This window comes from Lolium rigidum, chromosome 6 (assembly GCF_022539505.1).
Source record: "Lolium rigidum isolate FL_2022 chromosome 6, APGP_CSIRO_Lrig_0.1, whole genome shotgun sequence".
Lineage (NCBI taxonomy): Eukaryota > Viridiplantae > Streptophyta > Magnoliopsida > Poales > Poaceae > Lolium > Lolium rigidum.
In genome coordinates, this window is record NC_061513.1 from 292,960,354 (window position 1) to 292,976,107 (window position 15,754).

A 15,754-nucleotide genomic window follows, 5' to 3' on the forward strand; every position below is an offset into this window, starting at 1 on the left:
AACTAACCTATTAACAAGATGCCGAAGTGCCGAGTCCTCGTTTTCTCGCTGTTTTTGGTTTCGTAAATCCTAGTAACGAAATATTCTCGGAATTGGACGAAACGAAGACCCGGGGCCTATTTTTCCACGGAGCTTCCGGAAGACCGAAGAACATACGAAGTGGGGCCACGAGGTGGCGACACCACGTGGCGGCGCGGCCAAGGGGGCCCGCGCCGCCCTATGGTGTGGCCCCTCGTCCGGCCCCGACTCCCGCCCTTCCGCCTACTTAAAGCCTCCGTCGCGAAACCCCCGATGCGAAAAACCACGATACGGAAAACCTCACGAGACGCCGCCGCCGCCGATCCCATCTCGGGGGATTCCGGAGATCTCCTCCGCACCCTGCCGAGAGGGGATTCATCTCCCGGAGGACTCTACACCGCCATGGTCGCCTCCGGAGTGATGAGTGAGTAGTTCACCCCGGACTATGGGTCCATAGCAGTAGCTAGATGGTTGTCTTCTCCTCATTGTGCTTCATTGTTGGATCTTGTGAGCTGCCTAACATGATCAAGATCATCTATCCGTAATACTCTATGTTGTGTTTGTCGGGATCCGATGGATAGAGAATACCATGTCATGTTAATTATCAAGTTATTACATATGTGTTGTTTATGATCTTGCATGCTCTCCGTTACTAGTAGAGGCTCTGGCCAAGTTTTTACTTTTAACTCCAAGAGGGAGTATTTATGCTTGATAGTGGGTTCATGCCTGCATTGACACCGGGACAAATGGACGAAAAGTTCTAAGGTTGTGTTGTGCTCGTTGCCACTAGGGATAAAACATTGGCGCTATGTCCGAGGATGTAGTTGTTGATTACATTACGCACCATACTTAATGCAATTGTCTCGTTGCTTTGCAACTTAATACCTGGAGGGGTTCGGATGATAACCCGAAGGTGGACTTTTTAGGCATAGATGCGATTGGATGGCGGTCTATGTACTTTGTCGTAATGCCCAATTAAATCTCACTATACTTATCATGTCATGTATGTGCATTGTTATGCCCTCTCTATTTGTCAATTGCCCGACCGTAATTTGTTCACCCAACATGCTTTTATCTTATGGGAGAGACACCTCTAGTGAACTGTGGACCCCGGTCCATTCTTTAATACTGAAATACAAATCTGCTGCAATACTTGTTTTACTATTTTCTCTGCAAACAATCATCTTCCACACAATACGGTTAATCCTTTGTTACAGCAAGCCAGGTGAGATTGACAACCTCACTCGTTTCGTTGGGGCAAAGTACTTTGGTTGTGTTGTGCAGGTTCCACGTTGGCGCCGGAATCTCCGGTGTTGCGCCGCACTACATCCCGCCGCCATCAACCTTCAACGTGCTTCTTGGCTCCTCCTGGTTCGATAAACCTTGGTTTCTTTCTGAGGGAAAACTTGCTGCTGTGCGCATCATACCTTCCTCTTGGGGTTGCCCAACGAACGTGTGAAATACACGCCATCAGTAGGCGTTTTGGCTGAGCCTGTTGGCCGCGCTTCCGGTTGTAGTTTGTTTGATAGTTCACGTGGGTGTATGATTCCATCTGTAAGCTGGGTTCAACACTTTGTATCGTTTTCACAGTTAGTGGCTTTGTTAATTTAAAGTTGGGCACTTAGGTGCCTTTTTATCTAAAAAGATGATGAGTTGCAATGCATGCTAGCATAAGGCTAACGCGGGATACATGACTCAGGGAAAGGCGAGGGCAGTGCTAGACTAGCGAGCTGCTCGATTTATTGAGGTTCTGATCGTTAAGCTTACTAGTTGAATGCCCGTGCGTTGCCACGGAATAATAGTAAAATATACTGACACACGGATTAAATAATTATATTAACTTAAAAATAGATGTTAGCTATGAGGATAAATAATGGTTTTTATTGGTATATTGATGTATACCAATTCTCTGTCCAACTTCTTTCATGGCTGGCACATTCTTGAACTTTAGCAAATTGTTTATAGACGACCCCTTACAACTTAGCCCCCTATACGGTTCCTTATCTATATCTTTATATTTGCTCCACAAAATGTTCCTAACCGATCCCCTAGAGTTAACTCCCTAATTTTCCGTGCATACAAATTAATAACAATTCATAGCACTGTCATGCAATCCATGGCATACTCATACAAACCATTAGCATAGTCTCATGGTTCATACAAATCCATAGCATAGAGCATAATTAAAACAAATCGATATCATAGATGGTAGTGCTCTAACTTCTGTACTTGGCCAAACCTAGACGAAATTCGAAGGCATAATACGAATGTGCAACCTATTTAAGAGTGATGCTAGCGACGTAGCTTCACCACTTGTTTTTGACATGTTAAAATGCTAAGGAAATTGTTGCCAAAATTAATCGAATGAATGTTTTCCTCTCCGAGAATACAATGCCTCCTGAGGAAGAACATAACCATTCCATTGAAATACAATCCATTGTCCTCATCCTCTGTACATTTGAGCTCTCTCCATTTGCACTTCCTCACGGGACAACGGATTTCAGATGATATTGCGTAAACACACCGGTATATATCTCCTAGCTCATTCACAACAACAACAAAAAAGCAAATAGATAACTTGTTGGCATTGTGCCAAACGCTCTTGATGCATTCTCAGGATGTGAAGCAAAGGAGCGTCGTCGCCGCCAGTTTCAGCGATCATACGACATCGAGAGCTTTGCACTCCAACCGGTTAGGACTCCTCCATCTCATAGTGCATGACGGACTCGGTGACAACTAATCGAATGTCGGCGACGACCGGGGGAAGCGGCAACCTCTGGCTGTGCGGCATCTACGACGGAGGGGCTCGGAGGAGGTCTCTGGTTGGAGTTTTCCGTGTCGGAATTGACATGGTGGCTCGATTCCGGCTTGATGTTGAGGACGGCAGCCTCCAGCGAGCAAGTCGGAGTGGGTTAGGAGGGTGGCGAAGGTTGCGGGATGTCGGCGGAGGCTCCAGGGTGTCGGCGAAGGCGATGCCTGCGACGGTGCAGTGCAGGTGGGGGAGTAATGTAGTTAAAAGAAGAGAGCTAGACTTAATTTGCCTAGCATCAAAGTTTCAGGAGAAAGTAATGTAGTTGCTCTCATGAAATTGTAATGTGTTGCATCAAGTAAATAGTACGAACTTGGAAAATTCCTTCTGCTTATTTGAGCCTTGGGAATGTCTGCAAATAGCTGCCATTCTGAAGATACTTGCATTATATTGGACCGACAGCAAGGGAAGCTTGTTAGTCTCTCTCTTTTCTTACTAAGTTTTCAGTAATATGGGCTATAGAAGGCAAACAACAATTAATTTGACAGCGAACAAGGGTTCGATGAAACACTTACAGCTCAGTCAACTTGGGCAAGCTGCTCAAATATTAAGGCACGCTGCTAGTTAGTTGGTTGTTCTCGAAGTGACTGCACTTTGCATTCAATGAAAAATTGGTAACCATTCATGACATAGACACAATTTAAACAGGAGGTGAAAAGTTTACAGAAATGAAATCACATGGGTGCACTTCAGAAAACTGTTCCAGCCTTTTGTACTGTTGCGATCTTGGAGCAAAGTAATCCATGAAAAACATAGCACCCTTTGGATCGTCAAAATCCAATAAAATAAGATAATCTAGATAGTATATATCTTCATTTAGTGCAGTCGTAAGATAAGGGCATTCACTGTCGTTACTTGCCTGTAAACGCGAAGGTATAGATGCTGACTACACACTTCAGAGAAAATTCATCAATTGGAATCAGATATGAACTTTCAAATAAGGCCACAGTAAAATAAAGATATGACTGTCATAAGATATGCAGCAAATCTCCCTAGGATCAACATTTCATCCATCGAGTATTCAAAAATGGTCTCTCTATGAGCATTTCAGTTTCAGCTATGAACAATAAAATTTCTAATGTGCAACACATCTCATGATCATGAAATCAAGGAAAACTGGTAACACGTTGAACAACTTAGAAAACTGGAAAGACTGTTAAATGTGCATCTGCAGAGTATGACTCATCTCGCATCCATCCATACTAACTACATCCAATTCTGCTTATAATCTCATGGCGATCCTTATACTTTGGCAAGCCTAAAATTTCTGAAATATAATTCAAATTTCGTTCACATGGAATAGATGAACCTGAATCGGAAAATGGTAAGCCAATGCTAGGCCCTCATGAACTCAAGCACATTTCTGAAAGAAACAGAAACAATTTATAGTTTCTAAATGATTGTAGGGATTTAGGAGAAGCAAGAAAATCTTCACCAGTAAAATTTACAACGGAATGTCGCAGATCCTTTTCCACTCTTCTCCTTACATCCAACAATAACTCTAAAAAATTCTGAGATCTCTTAATCGTAAACTGATGTTATTTAGTACCGATGCCACTTAGCCTAACATAGACTGCATGAACGTTCTAAGAACCATAAAATAAGATCAAGAAAAAGCTTGTTGTATGCTCACATTGCCTTTTCTGCCGGACTGATGGACTGAAAATGTTTATTTGTAATATGACACCTAATAATTGCTACTGCCAATTCAACAACCGTCTTACGCAGGATAGAACACATTTCATGAAACAAACAAGCAGAAGGATTAACTATCAGTTTTCACACACCGAAAATCGCATCAAGATCGAAAGATTTTTCCTATTTAGTAATTCATATGCAAACAATTGAAGTTAAAAATATAACGGGAACGTTTTACCAATCATCTTAAAATTTAGTAGTTGATCAAGCGTTAAGCCGCTGTTGTGACGGCGTTCCGTCTCCATCGCGCTGCTGTTGTCGAACCATGTCGCTGCTACAGTATCCACTTGAGGACTGGGTTGATTCCTCGTTTTGCAACAAATAACACCATCACGGCATCACCGAGACGGCCAAAACTCCATCTCCGCAAATAACATTTCACAGGTCATTAATCGAAGCTACGATTTGTGCAAGCACGTCGAAGAGTTCACTTAACTCTGAATAGTTGCAAACTTTGACGAACAACCATAAAATTAGAGCCACCCAAACACCCGAATCGGCAGGGAATTTGGCGCTTTGAGTGACACGCGATGTCTTTCTGGTCTTCTTCGGGGGTGCCAGCATCGCCGTCTCGACCTAGAAACAATGCGGGTGGGCCTTGGGGTGGGCATGGGCGGGAAGTCTGTCCATCCATCGTCGTCTTCGACGGTTCGACCCAGGAGCAGTGTGGCTTCTCCATCGGAACGGATCGCTGGTGGCCGGGAGATCGGACGCGAGCTGGTAGGGGGATGTGCTGGTGTCAGGCTCCATCGTTGAGAAAATGCCTTAGCCACTCGCACACACAGAGCTCGAGCACATGTCATGCCGAGGTCAGAGCAGGAGAGAACGAAGATGTGGTCTCCAGGGGTGTGGAAGGGCATCTGGTGGCGTGGAACCGTGGAAGAGAAAAATAAGGAACGAAAGATGCATCCGGCCGGGAGAATAGATGCCTTTGTTAGTTGTTACACGGTTCGATGGTAGCAAATATTTTGTTGAGTTTGTTCAGTTCACTGGGTGGCATTTATTAGGTAAATAGTGTGAAGTGTGACATTAGGAGAAGTGTAACATCACGAGAAGTATGACAATACATGTTTCACTTTAATAGTAAATATTATGTTTAACAGGCTAAAGATAAAGATCGGCCCGGTTTGTTATATGCTCAGGAGCTGCTCGTTAAGAATTCAGTTAAGAACTCATACACGTGTTTTTTTTTACATAAAGAACTCATACACGTGTTAGAATCCTTGGCGCCGCAGCATCATGTCTTTGAGAAGTTGACAAGATGAGGAGTTGAAGAGGGGGTTCATTGACTTCGCTCACTCTAAGCTTGGTCTGGGTCAGGTTGGGCTATTCCAGCCGACTCGACAAAATGGGCTCCAACTTAGCGAGTTTAGAGCATCTTCAGTCGGGGCGTCTCCCAAATGGGACATGTTTCGTTCGTGCCGTGTTTGAGGAACGTCGCTCCCCAGTCGCGTCCCCCAAACGCCGCCTCCAAACATTAGAAATAAATTGAATAGATAGAAGAAAACTCTTTACTAATATTCAAATAGGTTCAACATAAACAAATTACATATAAAACTTCGAAAAAACATAATTAAATTACACATAAATTATTTTTAACTACTTCTTCTTCGATGATGGCCCCGCCTCGTCGTCGTCATCACGGTGACGCCTCCTGCTCCTCACCTCTTCCGAAGAGGCGGTGTCGGCCGACACGTCGGAGGAACTAGTGTCCTCCTCGTCGTCGCCGGTGCTCGCCGGCTGCGCCTTGGTCTTGGCCTTGGTCTTCGCTTTCGCGTCCGCCTCCGCCTTCGCACGGGCTGCCGCCTCCTCCTCTGACCCTTCCTCCTCCGCGTCCTACTCCATGCCCAGCCATTCCTCCGCGCTGTCAACTGGCGGCGGGGAATCGTCGCCGCTGCTGGGCGTTCGGGCTATGTCCCACCAATGGCACCATCCAACAGGCTTGCCCTCGCTGGAGGTGTCGGATGGAAGCTCGGAGATGTAGCTCATCGTCGCTGGAGGTATCGGATGGAAGCTTGGATGAATGGCGGCCGGTTGAAGATCCGAAAGCGCCTACGTACGGGTCTTATTGAGCGCGGATGAACGGTGACGAAGAAGTCAAAGAGAGCGGCGGTTGCTCTTCCGAGGAGTCTGCGCTCCATTCTGGCGGTTAGCGCGTCGGTCCACGCGGTTGCCAATGCGACGGTTCCGCTTCCCGGCAATTGCACCATCGCTACGTAGGCGGCAGTTGAGCGTTCGAGCCGCTGACGCGTCGGGCCCGCGCCTCCTCGCCTCTCATTTCGTTGTGTCCGGTGTGCCCGGAGCGTCCCCTGTGTAGCGGGGATGGGCTCGGGGTGCCAGACACCGTATTGGGCCTCGCCGGACAAAAAAGGCCTTTGGGGCGCGCGGCTGGGAACGTTTTTTGTCCGGCGCGCCCCAAATATCTTTGGGGGACGGTTTGGGGGACGCGACTGGAGATGCACTTAGAGCATCTCTCCCGGCAGTCCCAATAGCTGCTCCGGTAGCATTTTGGGGGCTGGTACTCAAAATAGGCTCGCACCGGCACGTCTCAAGTAGCGTTGGTGATTTTTCGAGCCTAATAGAAACACCGGCAACCCCGTGCCGGCCCCTTCGCGAAGGACGCGAATCGGGCGCACTGGCGCCTCGCACACGATGGTTTTCGCGGGTGGCGGCGCCTTGTCACCGAGAGGACGCGACGGTTCGCATCGGAAGCAACGCCGGAAGGTTGGTCGTCGGTGTTTAATGGTCTCCCGCGCGGAAACCTATGCAGCGACGAGGGCGGCTACGAGCTACGCAGTTTCCACTCGCCTACGCCGCCGTAAATGTGGGTAGTTGGCACCCCTATTCGTACGTACGATGTCTACCGCCGCGGTGCTATCCTCTCATCTCCACCACCGTAGCCACGTTGTCCTCTCTCGTCTCCACCACCACCGCCGCACCAGTCTCTCCTCTCCACCTCAAAAATGCCGTGACGTCTTAAAACGACGTACTCCATGATTGGCCTCAACTGCCGCGCGCTGCATGCGGCGCCTCTACCACCACCGCAGTCGGAGCCGGAGCCGCAGCCTGACGCCGACTACAGGTTCGACGATGCAGTCGACCCACGGGTTCACAGTGTGTCACGGGGCCTACGTCGCAGACGCAAAAGCTGAGGTGACGGAGGAGGCGGCACAGTGGGGCGAGTAGCCGCAGGCCCCCGCCGACCCGGAGCAGGCAGCGATCCTGGCGTCGTTAAACGCGCAGCGCTTCTGTAGGTTGAAGGAGGAGGAGCCGGAGTTCGTCAACGACGCAAACCTCGAGCACGCCCTCGAGATCTCGCGCCAGCGAGCGGCCACGGAGGAGGCGGGACGCCTCCATGGAGGCGGAGCGGCAGAAGCTCATCGAGATGAACGCTCATCGTCACTACGAGGGCGTTCGCCCACGAGCAAGCGAGGCGCGTCGAGAACGAGGCTTCTCGGCAAAGGCTAGCAGTGCGGGGACAGCGCCGCCGGCAAGCTCCTGCGACGCCGGCCGCCATGCTCCACCGCCAGATGCGCGAAGCAAGGGCCGAGAGGTGGGCACAGACTCAGGCGGCAAAGTGAAAGAACGATGACCAGGCAGGCCCATCACGCGCCCCAACCGACCGGCAGTAGATTAGGGTTAAGTTTAAGTTTTATTTAGGTTTAAATTCGAGTAACTATTCATATGAATTTCAGTTTCAAATGTCATTTCAAGTTTCAAATTCTACCGGGGCTGAGGTATGGGGGGCGCCGGTGTGGAAGCAGCATCTCAAATAAAGGATGATCTGCCGGCGAACCCATACGACAGTGCCGGCGCTCCTGCGGCATCTATTTGGAGGCCGCCGGTGGAGATGCTCTTAGCTAGCATCTTCCGAGACTCGCCAATGAGCTCATTTAACGTTAGCGAGAGAAAAAAACTATGCTCGGTTGAGTTTGTCACTAGTTTTTAGGGAAAGCCACCACAACAACTTTATTGGTTATGAAATAAGGTTGCATCGTTTGCCAAAGAGGCAATAATAAAATCAGGTGAATCCTCATGCCAAGGAAGTAAGTATGCATCGTTTGCTCGGTTCAGTTTGTTACTAAAATTTCCTAGTTAAACGAGTTGTGCAAATCAGCACTGATAAGCTGGCAAATGAGAGTTTTGTATCCCGATACCGTGAAAACTATAACGGCTATGATATGTATTGTTTATAAATATATGTTGTTGACACATAGCACATGTATTGAGCTCTTTTGGTTCACATGCTTTGTAACAAGTGAGTAAGAAAAAAAGTCTCGCATAGTCTCCACTTTCTTTCTTAAAAAATATATGCAAACGCAAACGCGTATTGCATCCTCTGTTCACTAATATGACATGTTTAGGCGAACTAATTTAGTGCCCAATCCCCTGTATAATGAAAACGTTCCAATACTGTTTTTATTTACGGAATCTTAATCGAATCTCAAAATTAGTTTTATCCAAACCAAGCAAACGGTGCAGACGATCCGTTTCCATATCGAGTACCACTTGCAGAGTCTGCCGTCTTCAGAATCCGGACCGTACCTCTGTTTCTTCATCATCTTCTTCTTCCCGGCGCGTCAAAGATTTGCGCATAGTCCGGCGAGATCTCCAGGCCAACGGCGAATCGGGCGGCGAAGCCTTATCGGAGATGGGGGACCGGGCGGGGGAGGACCAGCTTGCCGGCTTCGCGCGCGGGCGCCACGCGGCGTACCTGCAGGCGATGGCCCTGGAGCTCCCCAGGGACTACGCCAATCAGGAGGTCATGCACCTCACCCTCGCCTACTTCGCCGTCGGCGGACTCTCCCTGCTCCGGGCGCTCGACTGGGTAAGCCGAGATCTGCTGCACGATTTCCCGCTCTCCGCTCGCGCGAATTGCGCGGGAATCGCAGGGGGATCTCTTGTGATTTGTCATGTTCAAGCTTGGATCTCGAGGGTACCCATTGATTGGGCATTGTCTCGTAGCTTTGCGAAGTAGAATTTGGCTTAAATGCATAATTGCAGGCTTCCTGCTTAATTACACATAGTAGTAGAACTAGTGCACTGCGAATTCTTCTCGATTTGAACACGTTAATTAATCCAGCTGCAAATAGTAGAATTATTCAGTTTAATGCTTACAAATAGCGACTGAAAGACAGCTCAACATATATGTTGCCTTTTACTTTCGTTTATAATCAGATCACATGTATAATTGTATATGTACGTGCCAAGTAGTTAAAATTTGTATAAGCAATAAGTGCAGTTGAGTCACGAATGTGGACAACACGCTAGTAACAGCAACCGCTACCTGCAAGATTTAAGCATTCAAGCCTGCTAGTGATCACTCTACTCAAAGTGGTTAGGGGTTAGTGAGGTTATGGGATGTACATCTGTCTGACAACTACATGCCATAACTAAGTTCGACATGGTTGCAACTAGATGCGAACTGCCACTTTAATAACGTGAGCTTCTATTGGAGCGACCAACGATGTTAGGTTGATGGTTGATTCGCTCATTGTGGAAATTTCAGTTTACTATGCCTTTTGGTTGTTTGGGACGAATTAATAATGCAGTAATAATTTGAGAAGTTGTGTGTCTGCCTTTGTGTTTAGGTTAACAGGGATGACATTGCAGAATGGATTTTGTCTTTTCAAGTGCACCCAGAGGCAAATGACGATTTTGACAGCGGTAAGTTTTCCCCGTTACTTATGTTATATAACTCTTATGGTATCTATAATTCATATTTCCAGACGTAATACGTTTTCTATATAACTCTTCACTCATTTCTAGGACAATTTTATGGATTCTGTGGTTCTAGAACAACTCAATATCCTTCAAATAGTGTCAAGGTATGCTTGACTAATGTTTAGCTCAACCTTTTCTCGTCATACAAATTACACATTAGTTCCATTCCATTAATTTATCATGATAGTTCCAAATACTGATATATGCTCTGTTTCAGGACCCTTGCCATAATGGTAGTCATCTAGCAAGCACTTATTCCGCACTTGCTATATTAAAGATTGTAGGTTATGATGTACTAAACATTGATAGCAAGTCTCTTTTACTGTCGATGAGAAACCTCCAACAACCAGATGGAAGGTATGCATTTAACTTTGGTCTCCATGGCACTTGAACTGTTAGATTTCAAAATTTGTTAGAGTAGTACCTATGTATTTAAATCTATCTGGATGAACATTGTCACATGAATATATTTTTTTTTAGGAAAAATCACTGTAATAGTTTCACCTAGTCACCCCCACCTCGCAAGTTGCTTTAAAATTTTCATAACACCCCATGTTTGGTTCACAGGTCCACATCCTTCATTATAGTTCTGTTTCAGAAACATATGCACTGACTACTATCATTATCTTCTACCATGTGGTCATTTTATCTGCATGAACTTAAACCATGTTCTCTCGTTGCAACAAACTTTACATTGGTGAATAGCACTTTTCTGTTGTGTATTTGAACTGCCTGAATAAGTTATTGTGTTCAAACATAATGTTGAGGATGGTTATGATCCTCGTAAATGCATTTAAGTACTCTACATTGCTTTTCTGCGCATGTGTGCACCTGTGTGTGCGCTTTCCCTTCTCTAGCATTTTGTTGGTTACATGGTCTAGTGGTCAACTTAGAAAGCTTTGATTTTGTGAGTGTGCTGTTCAACACATTGGGTTATTGACTAACTAGGCGTGCATCTTTTTGTAGCTTCATGCCAACTCATATTGGTGCAGAAACAGACCTACGTTTTGTATACTGTGCAGGTGAGGAACACTGTTATTTGTATATGCTAATAATTGAATTGTTTTTAATATAATATATAATTTAATACGTTTGAGCTCTTTTCTCAGCTGCTATCTGCTCAATGCTAAAAGACTGGTCAGGAATGGATAAGGAAAAGGCCAAAGAACACATTATTAACTGCCAGGTTGGCTTGCGAAAATTCCTAATGCACCGTAGTTGGCAATGATGTAACGTTGTCCTTGCCTTTTTCTAATTCTTGTTACTACCACTTGCAGTCATATGATGGTGGCTTTGGCATGGTTCCTGGTTCCGAATCTCATGGTAGGCAATAAATATTTAATCTTTTGATGCATTTTTGTATATTGAGGCTATCTTTTGGAGTTTTGATTGTGTGTCAACAGAGTTAAGAAGTCTTTTCTTCTGCAATTTATTGCTACTGGCTATGGATTCTCATTGTATGACTTTGCGTTAGTGAGCCAGGTGGAGGGACTTTCTGTGCTGTTGCGGCTCTATATCTAATGGGTTTCATTCAACCTGATTTGGCATCAAACCTGCGGGAATCCGCGTTGATCGACGTGCAATTGCTCCTGGAGTGGTGTCTTCAGGTTAAATTCTTCTAAACTGTGTATCTGCAGCATCCAGTAAAACCACACTTTCACGTGGCGTAAATTGTACGATAGTTGGCAAGAGATTTTGGTATCTCCTGTTACGCACATGCTTAGAAACACCCACAGCGATACTTGCACGTTTAGGGGTGGACCTTACTAACTCATTTTACTATTGATGTGTAGAGGCAAGCGACAGACGGTGGATTCCAGGGGAGAAGAAACAAGCCAAGCGATACGTGCTACGCTTTCTGGTTAGTACATTATATAATATGTGTACTGGTTGGCTGAAAAGCTAGCGGAGGCGGCAACCTTGATGGAAATTTATTTTTTGTTCATTTCACTAATATTCAGGATTGGAGGTGTCTTGAAGATGCTCGGCGCCTACCACTTGATCGACCATACTGCCCTGCGGGAATTCCTGTTCACCTGCCAAACAGACGTAATGACTTCAGAACCTCTATTGGCAACTTGTCAAACTGGTCTATATGATTTTTATTGACTCTTATGATGTCTTTTGTTTCGCTGGGCTGACAGTTTGGAGGCTTCTCGAAATTCCCGGAAAAGGTTCTCCCGGATATCTACCACTCGTACTATGGGCTCGCCGCCTTCTCGCTGCTGGGCGAGGATGGGGTCGAGCCGATGTGCACCGAGCTGGGGATCATTGCTGCTGCCGCACTGTAGCTGCTAGCTAGGGAGCGGTGTTTTTCTTTTTTCTGAGATTGTAATTTCGAGATTGCTGGCCACACGTGTATGTGTGACAGCATTGTACCGATTCGCCATGTTTTGGGGTTGAGAAATCAAGTGATTTTTTGTGTGAAGGCCGTTGATCTGTTATACTTAGCGTGTTGGTATCTGGTTGAGGCAGATCAATGCAACATTATATATTTCTGATAATATTATTAACATGACGAGAAGCAATAGACTTGAATATAATCAGTGTGTTTTGTTACCTTTTTTTTAATGGGGCGTGTTCTGTAACTTCTGTTACAAGTTAGCTGAGCTGTTTGCTGGGAGTTGTTGAGTTGGCTCAACTGTTCAATCTCTTGGAAAACTACTGAAAACGGCAGAACAAGATAGTACTACTGTTTTTTTGCTTGTGCTGATCTGATGTGATCCTGACTGAACTGCACTTGATTTGCGTGCTGCAAAATGCAAAAACTGCCGGTCACATGGTTGGAACTGGCAGGCAGGCAGTCAGTTAGCTGAGCAGCTGCAGCGGCAATAACTGCCACCTCTGTCTGTCCGAGGGATCCGATCTCACCGGATTCCGTCCCGATTCCGGCAAGTGGTTGGCCAGCCGCCACCGCCACCGCCCAATCCAATTCCCGATCCGAGCAGGACACCGTTGAGTATTTGGCCGTCTCCGTGTGGCACTCAATTTCTGAACTGAACCCATCGGGCCTGACCTGAGTCGTCGTATTCTCCTGGACCTCCTCACTGAAGCCCTCCAAATAATGGCGGCCGCCGCATCGGCGCTTCGGCGGGTCTACCTCGCCGTCTACAACTGGGTCGTCTTCTTCGGATGGTGAGCGCGCGCCTGCCTTGCTTTCCTTGGAAGAATGGATCTCTCTGCTTTCTTGCCCTGTTGGCCGCCAGTTTCTTGGTTAATCTGACCGGGGAGATTGACGTTATTGCAGGGCGCAGGTGCTGTACTACGCGGTGTCGGCGCTGCTAGGGAGCGGAGGCCACGAGGCCGTCTACGCCGCCGTCGAGAAGCCTCTGCAGTTCGCGCAGACCGCCGCCGTCATGGAGGTCTGCTTCTCTTATTCCCCCTCTTCTAGACTTCTAGTTCTACCATCTTACTTACTGGTGCACTTCGACTCTTGCTGCAAAATGTTACTTGATGATGATTTTCTTGTGAGAAAATGGTCTAAACTGTTGCTTCTCCTCGAAGCAGGGCTGTGAGCCCTTTTCTCTTAACATTTAGCTTCTTCGGGTGTTGATTTGATACGCTCACAACTCTGTTCCAAGCTTATTTCAGTATTCTATAGTTGTTGATATTGATTTTTTTTTGTTTCTCTTACTGGTTGAGTTTGAGAAGCAATAATAACTAACCATCTTGTGTTTGCCTGGTGGTGATGGTGTCGCTGGTACTGCAGATTCTTCATGGGCTTGTAGGTAACAACTTACTCTTTTCTCTTCCAGTGGTCTTCTTTTCACTGTATATCTTACCCGCTGTTGACAACTGTGGTGTATTTACCTCTGTCGTATCACTTGCAAACTAGATTTATGCCAACAACAAACTGATTGTCTTGCCTGAAAATCCACACAAAGTCAAAGACTAAAGCAGATTTTCAGCACACAAAAAAAATACTTGCATGCTATAATAAAAACACAACACAAAGTGTTGCATGCTAATCCATTGTTAACTCATAAGGGTATAAATTAATGATTTATTAATCTGCTGGTAGATACTTATGTGTGTTCCCAGTTTTCCAAAGTAGGTTCATTTCTAATATTGTCAAAATACTATGACAGGGCACTGTCATATGTAGATATCAAACGCATCAAAGTCAAGTTTGATTTTTCAGAAAATTGTCGTGTCTGGCTGTGATAGTCTGATTGTATTTCTTACGCTGTTGTGATATCTGTTCATTTTAATCATAACGTATCATTCCCAAATTTGCAAGGATTGGTGAGGTCTCCGGTCTCTGCAACCATTCCACAAATTGGATCCAGATTGTTTCTTACATGGGGCATCTTGTGGAGCTTTCCTGAGGTACCAGCTCATCACTTGCACTTTGTATATTTCTAATAAGACATGTAAGTGAAGTAAAAAAGTAATACTTGGTTTCTTGACAATATCAACTGATCATTATGTACTTTTTTTTTCTTGTAGACGCAGTCTCATATTCTCGTTACTTCCTTGGTCATAAGTTGGTCCATCACTGAGGTACATATTACTTACTAGATATCTCTTTTGTCTTGCTCATCAAACATAATTGTTGATTGTTTCCTGCAATTAAGAGTGTAGTTATTTAAAATTTGTTGTTTCCTGCAGATCATTAGATATTCTTTCTTTGGTATGAAGGAGGCACTTGGATTTGCACCTTCTTGGCTTTTATGGCTTAGGTTAGTACGGATTCGAAGCACTGTATTATTCGTCCAAATTTAGAGAGATGTTTACTATCTTTTGAATAAATTTTCTCTTAAAAGTAGCTTCCTTATTTTTGTGGTGTTGATTCCGTGCAGGTATAGCACTTTTATGATATTGTATCCAATTGGTATCCTTAGTGAAGTTGGACTAATCTACATTGCTCTACCCTACATGAAGGTAACTCAATTATATAGCTGCACCAATTGATTTCTCCATGGCATTCATTTGATAACAACATTGTATGTCTTCTCTAATTTTTTCTGGATGACTAATATCAGGCCTCCGAGAAATATTATCTTAAGATGCCTAACAAATGGAACTTCTCCTTAGACTACTTCTACACATCTGCTATTGCCATCGGCGCCTATGTTCCAGGTACTCCCTTCTACCTTGCATTTGTGGTAGTGAATGTTCTTGTCATTTACATTTCCAGAAGCTTATCCTGAAAGTTAGAGTTGCCAAATTCTGTTTTGTTGCATTTGGATGACTTGTTGCATTTGGATGACTTTAGGAGGGCCACACATGTTCACTTATATGCTTGCCCAGAGGAAGAAGGCCCTGTCAAAGGCAAAGACTGCATGAGAATTATTAAACCTTGTAATTGGAGTTTCTAATGTGACACATGTTTACAACTTAGCTAGTGACCGACAATGTTATTGTTAGGCCTGAGTTACCCAACTTGTGGTGTAACAATATATCTTTATATTAGCTCAAAAAAACAATATATCTTTATAGTTTCCATGATTGATTGATTAATCTATATATGTGCCCGCACACGAACACACTATGCATGATAAC

At 45.3% G+C, this 15,754-nt stretch overlaps 2 protein-coding genes across 2 annotated transcripts; both read left to right on the forward strand.

Moving 5' to 3' along the window:
• The first annotated feature begins 9,025 nt into the window (after positions 1-9,025).
• LOC124664470 (geranylgeranyl transferase type-1 subunit beta) lies at positions 9,026-12,810 on the forward strand. The gene is made up of 11 exons (XM_047201986.1): positions 9,026-9,353; positions 10,117-10,192; positions 10,295-10,353; positions 10,467-10,606; positions 11,216-11,271; positions 11,359-11,435; positions 11,527-11,572; positions 11,732-11,856; positions 12,043-12,110; positions 12,211-12,298; positions 12,394-12,810. Exons 1-11 carry the CDS (start codon positions 9,177-9,179, stop codon positions 12,538-12,540), a joined length of 1,059 nt encoding a protein of 352 aa, XP_047057942.1. The 5' UTR covers positions 9,026-9,176; the 3' UTR covers positions 12,541-12,810.
• Positions 12,811-13,045: 235 nt separating this feature from the next.
• LOC124664471 (very-long-chain (3R)-3-hydroxyacyl-CoA dehydratase PASTICCINO 2A) lies at positions 13,046-15,538 on the forward strand (the record flags this gene model as incomplete). The annotated part of the gene is given in 9 exon segments (XM_047201987.1): positions 13,046-13,384; positions 13,497-13,611; positions 13,959-13,977; positions 14,490-14,578; positions 14,699-14,752; positions 14,861-14,931; positions 15,052-15,133; positions 15,235-15,331; positions 15,468-15,538. Coding segments are annotated over 9 exon segments (669 nt in total). The 5' UTR covers positions 13,046-13,313.
• Between the last annotated feature and the right edge of the window lie 216 nt (positions 15,539-15,754).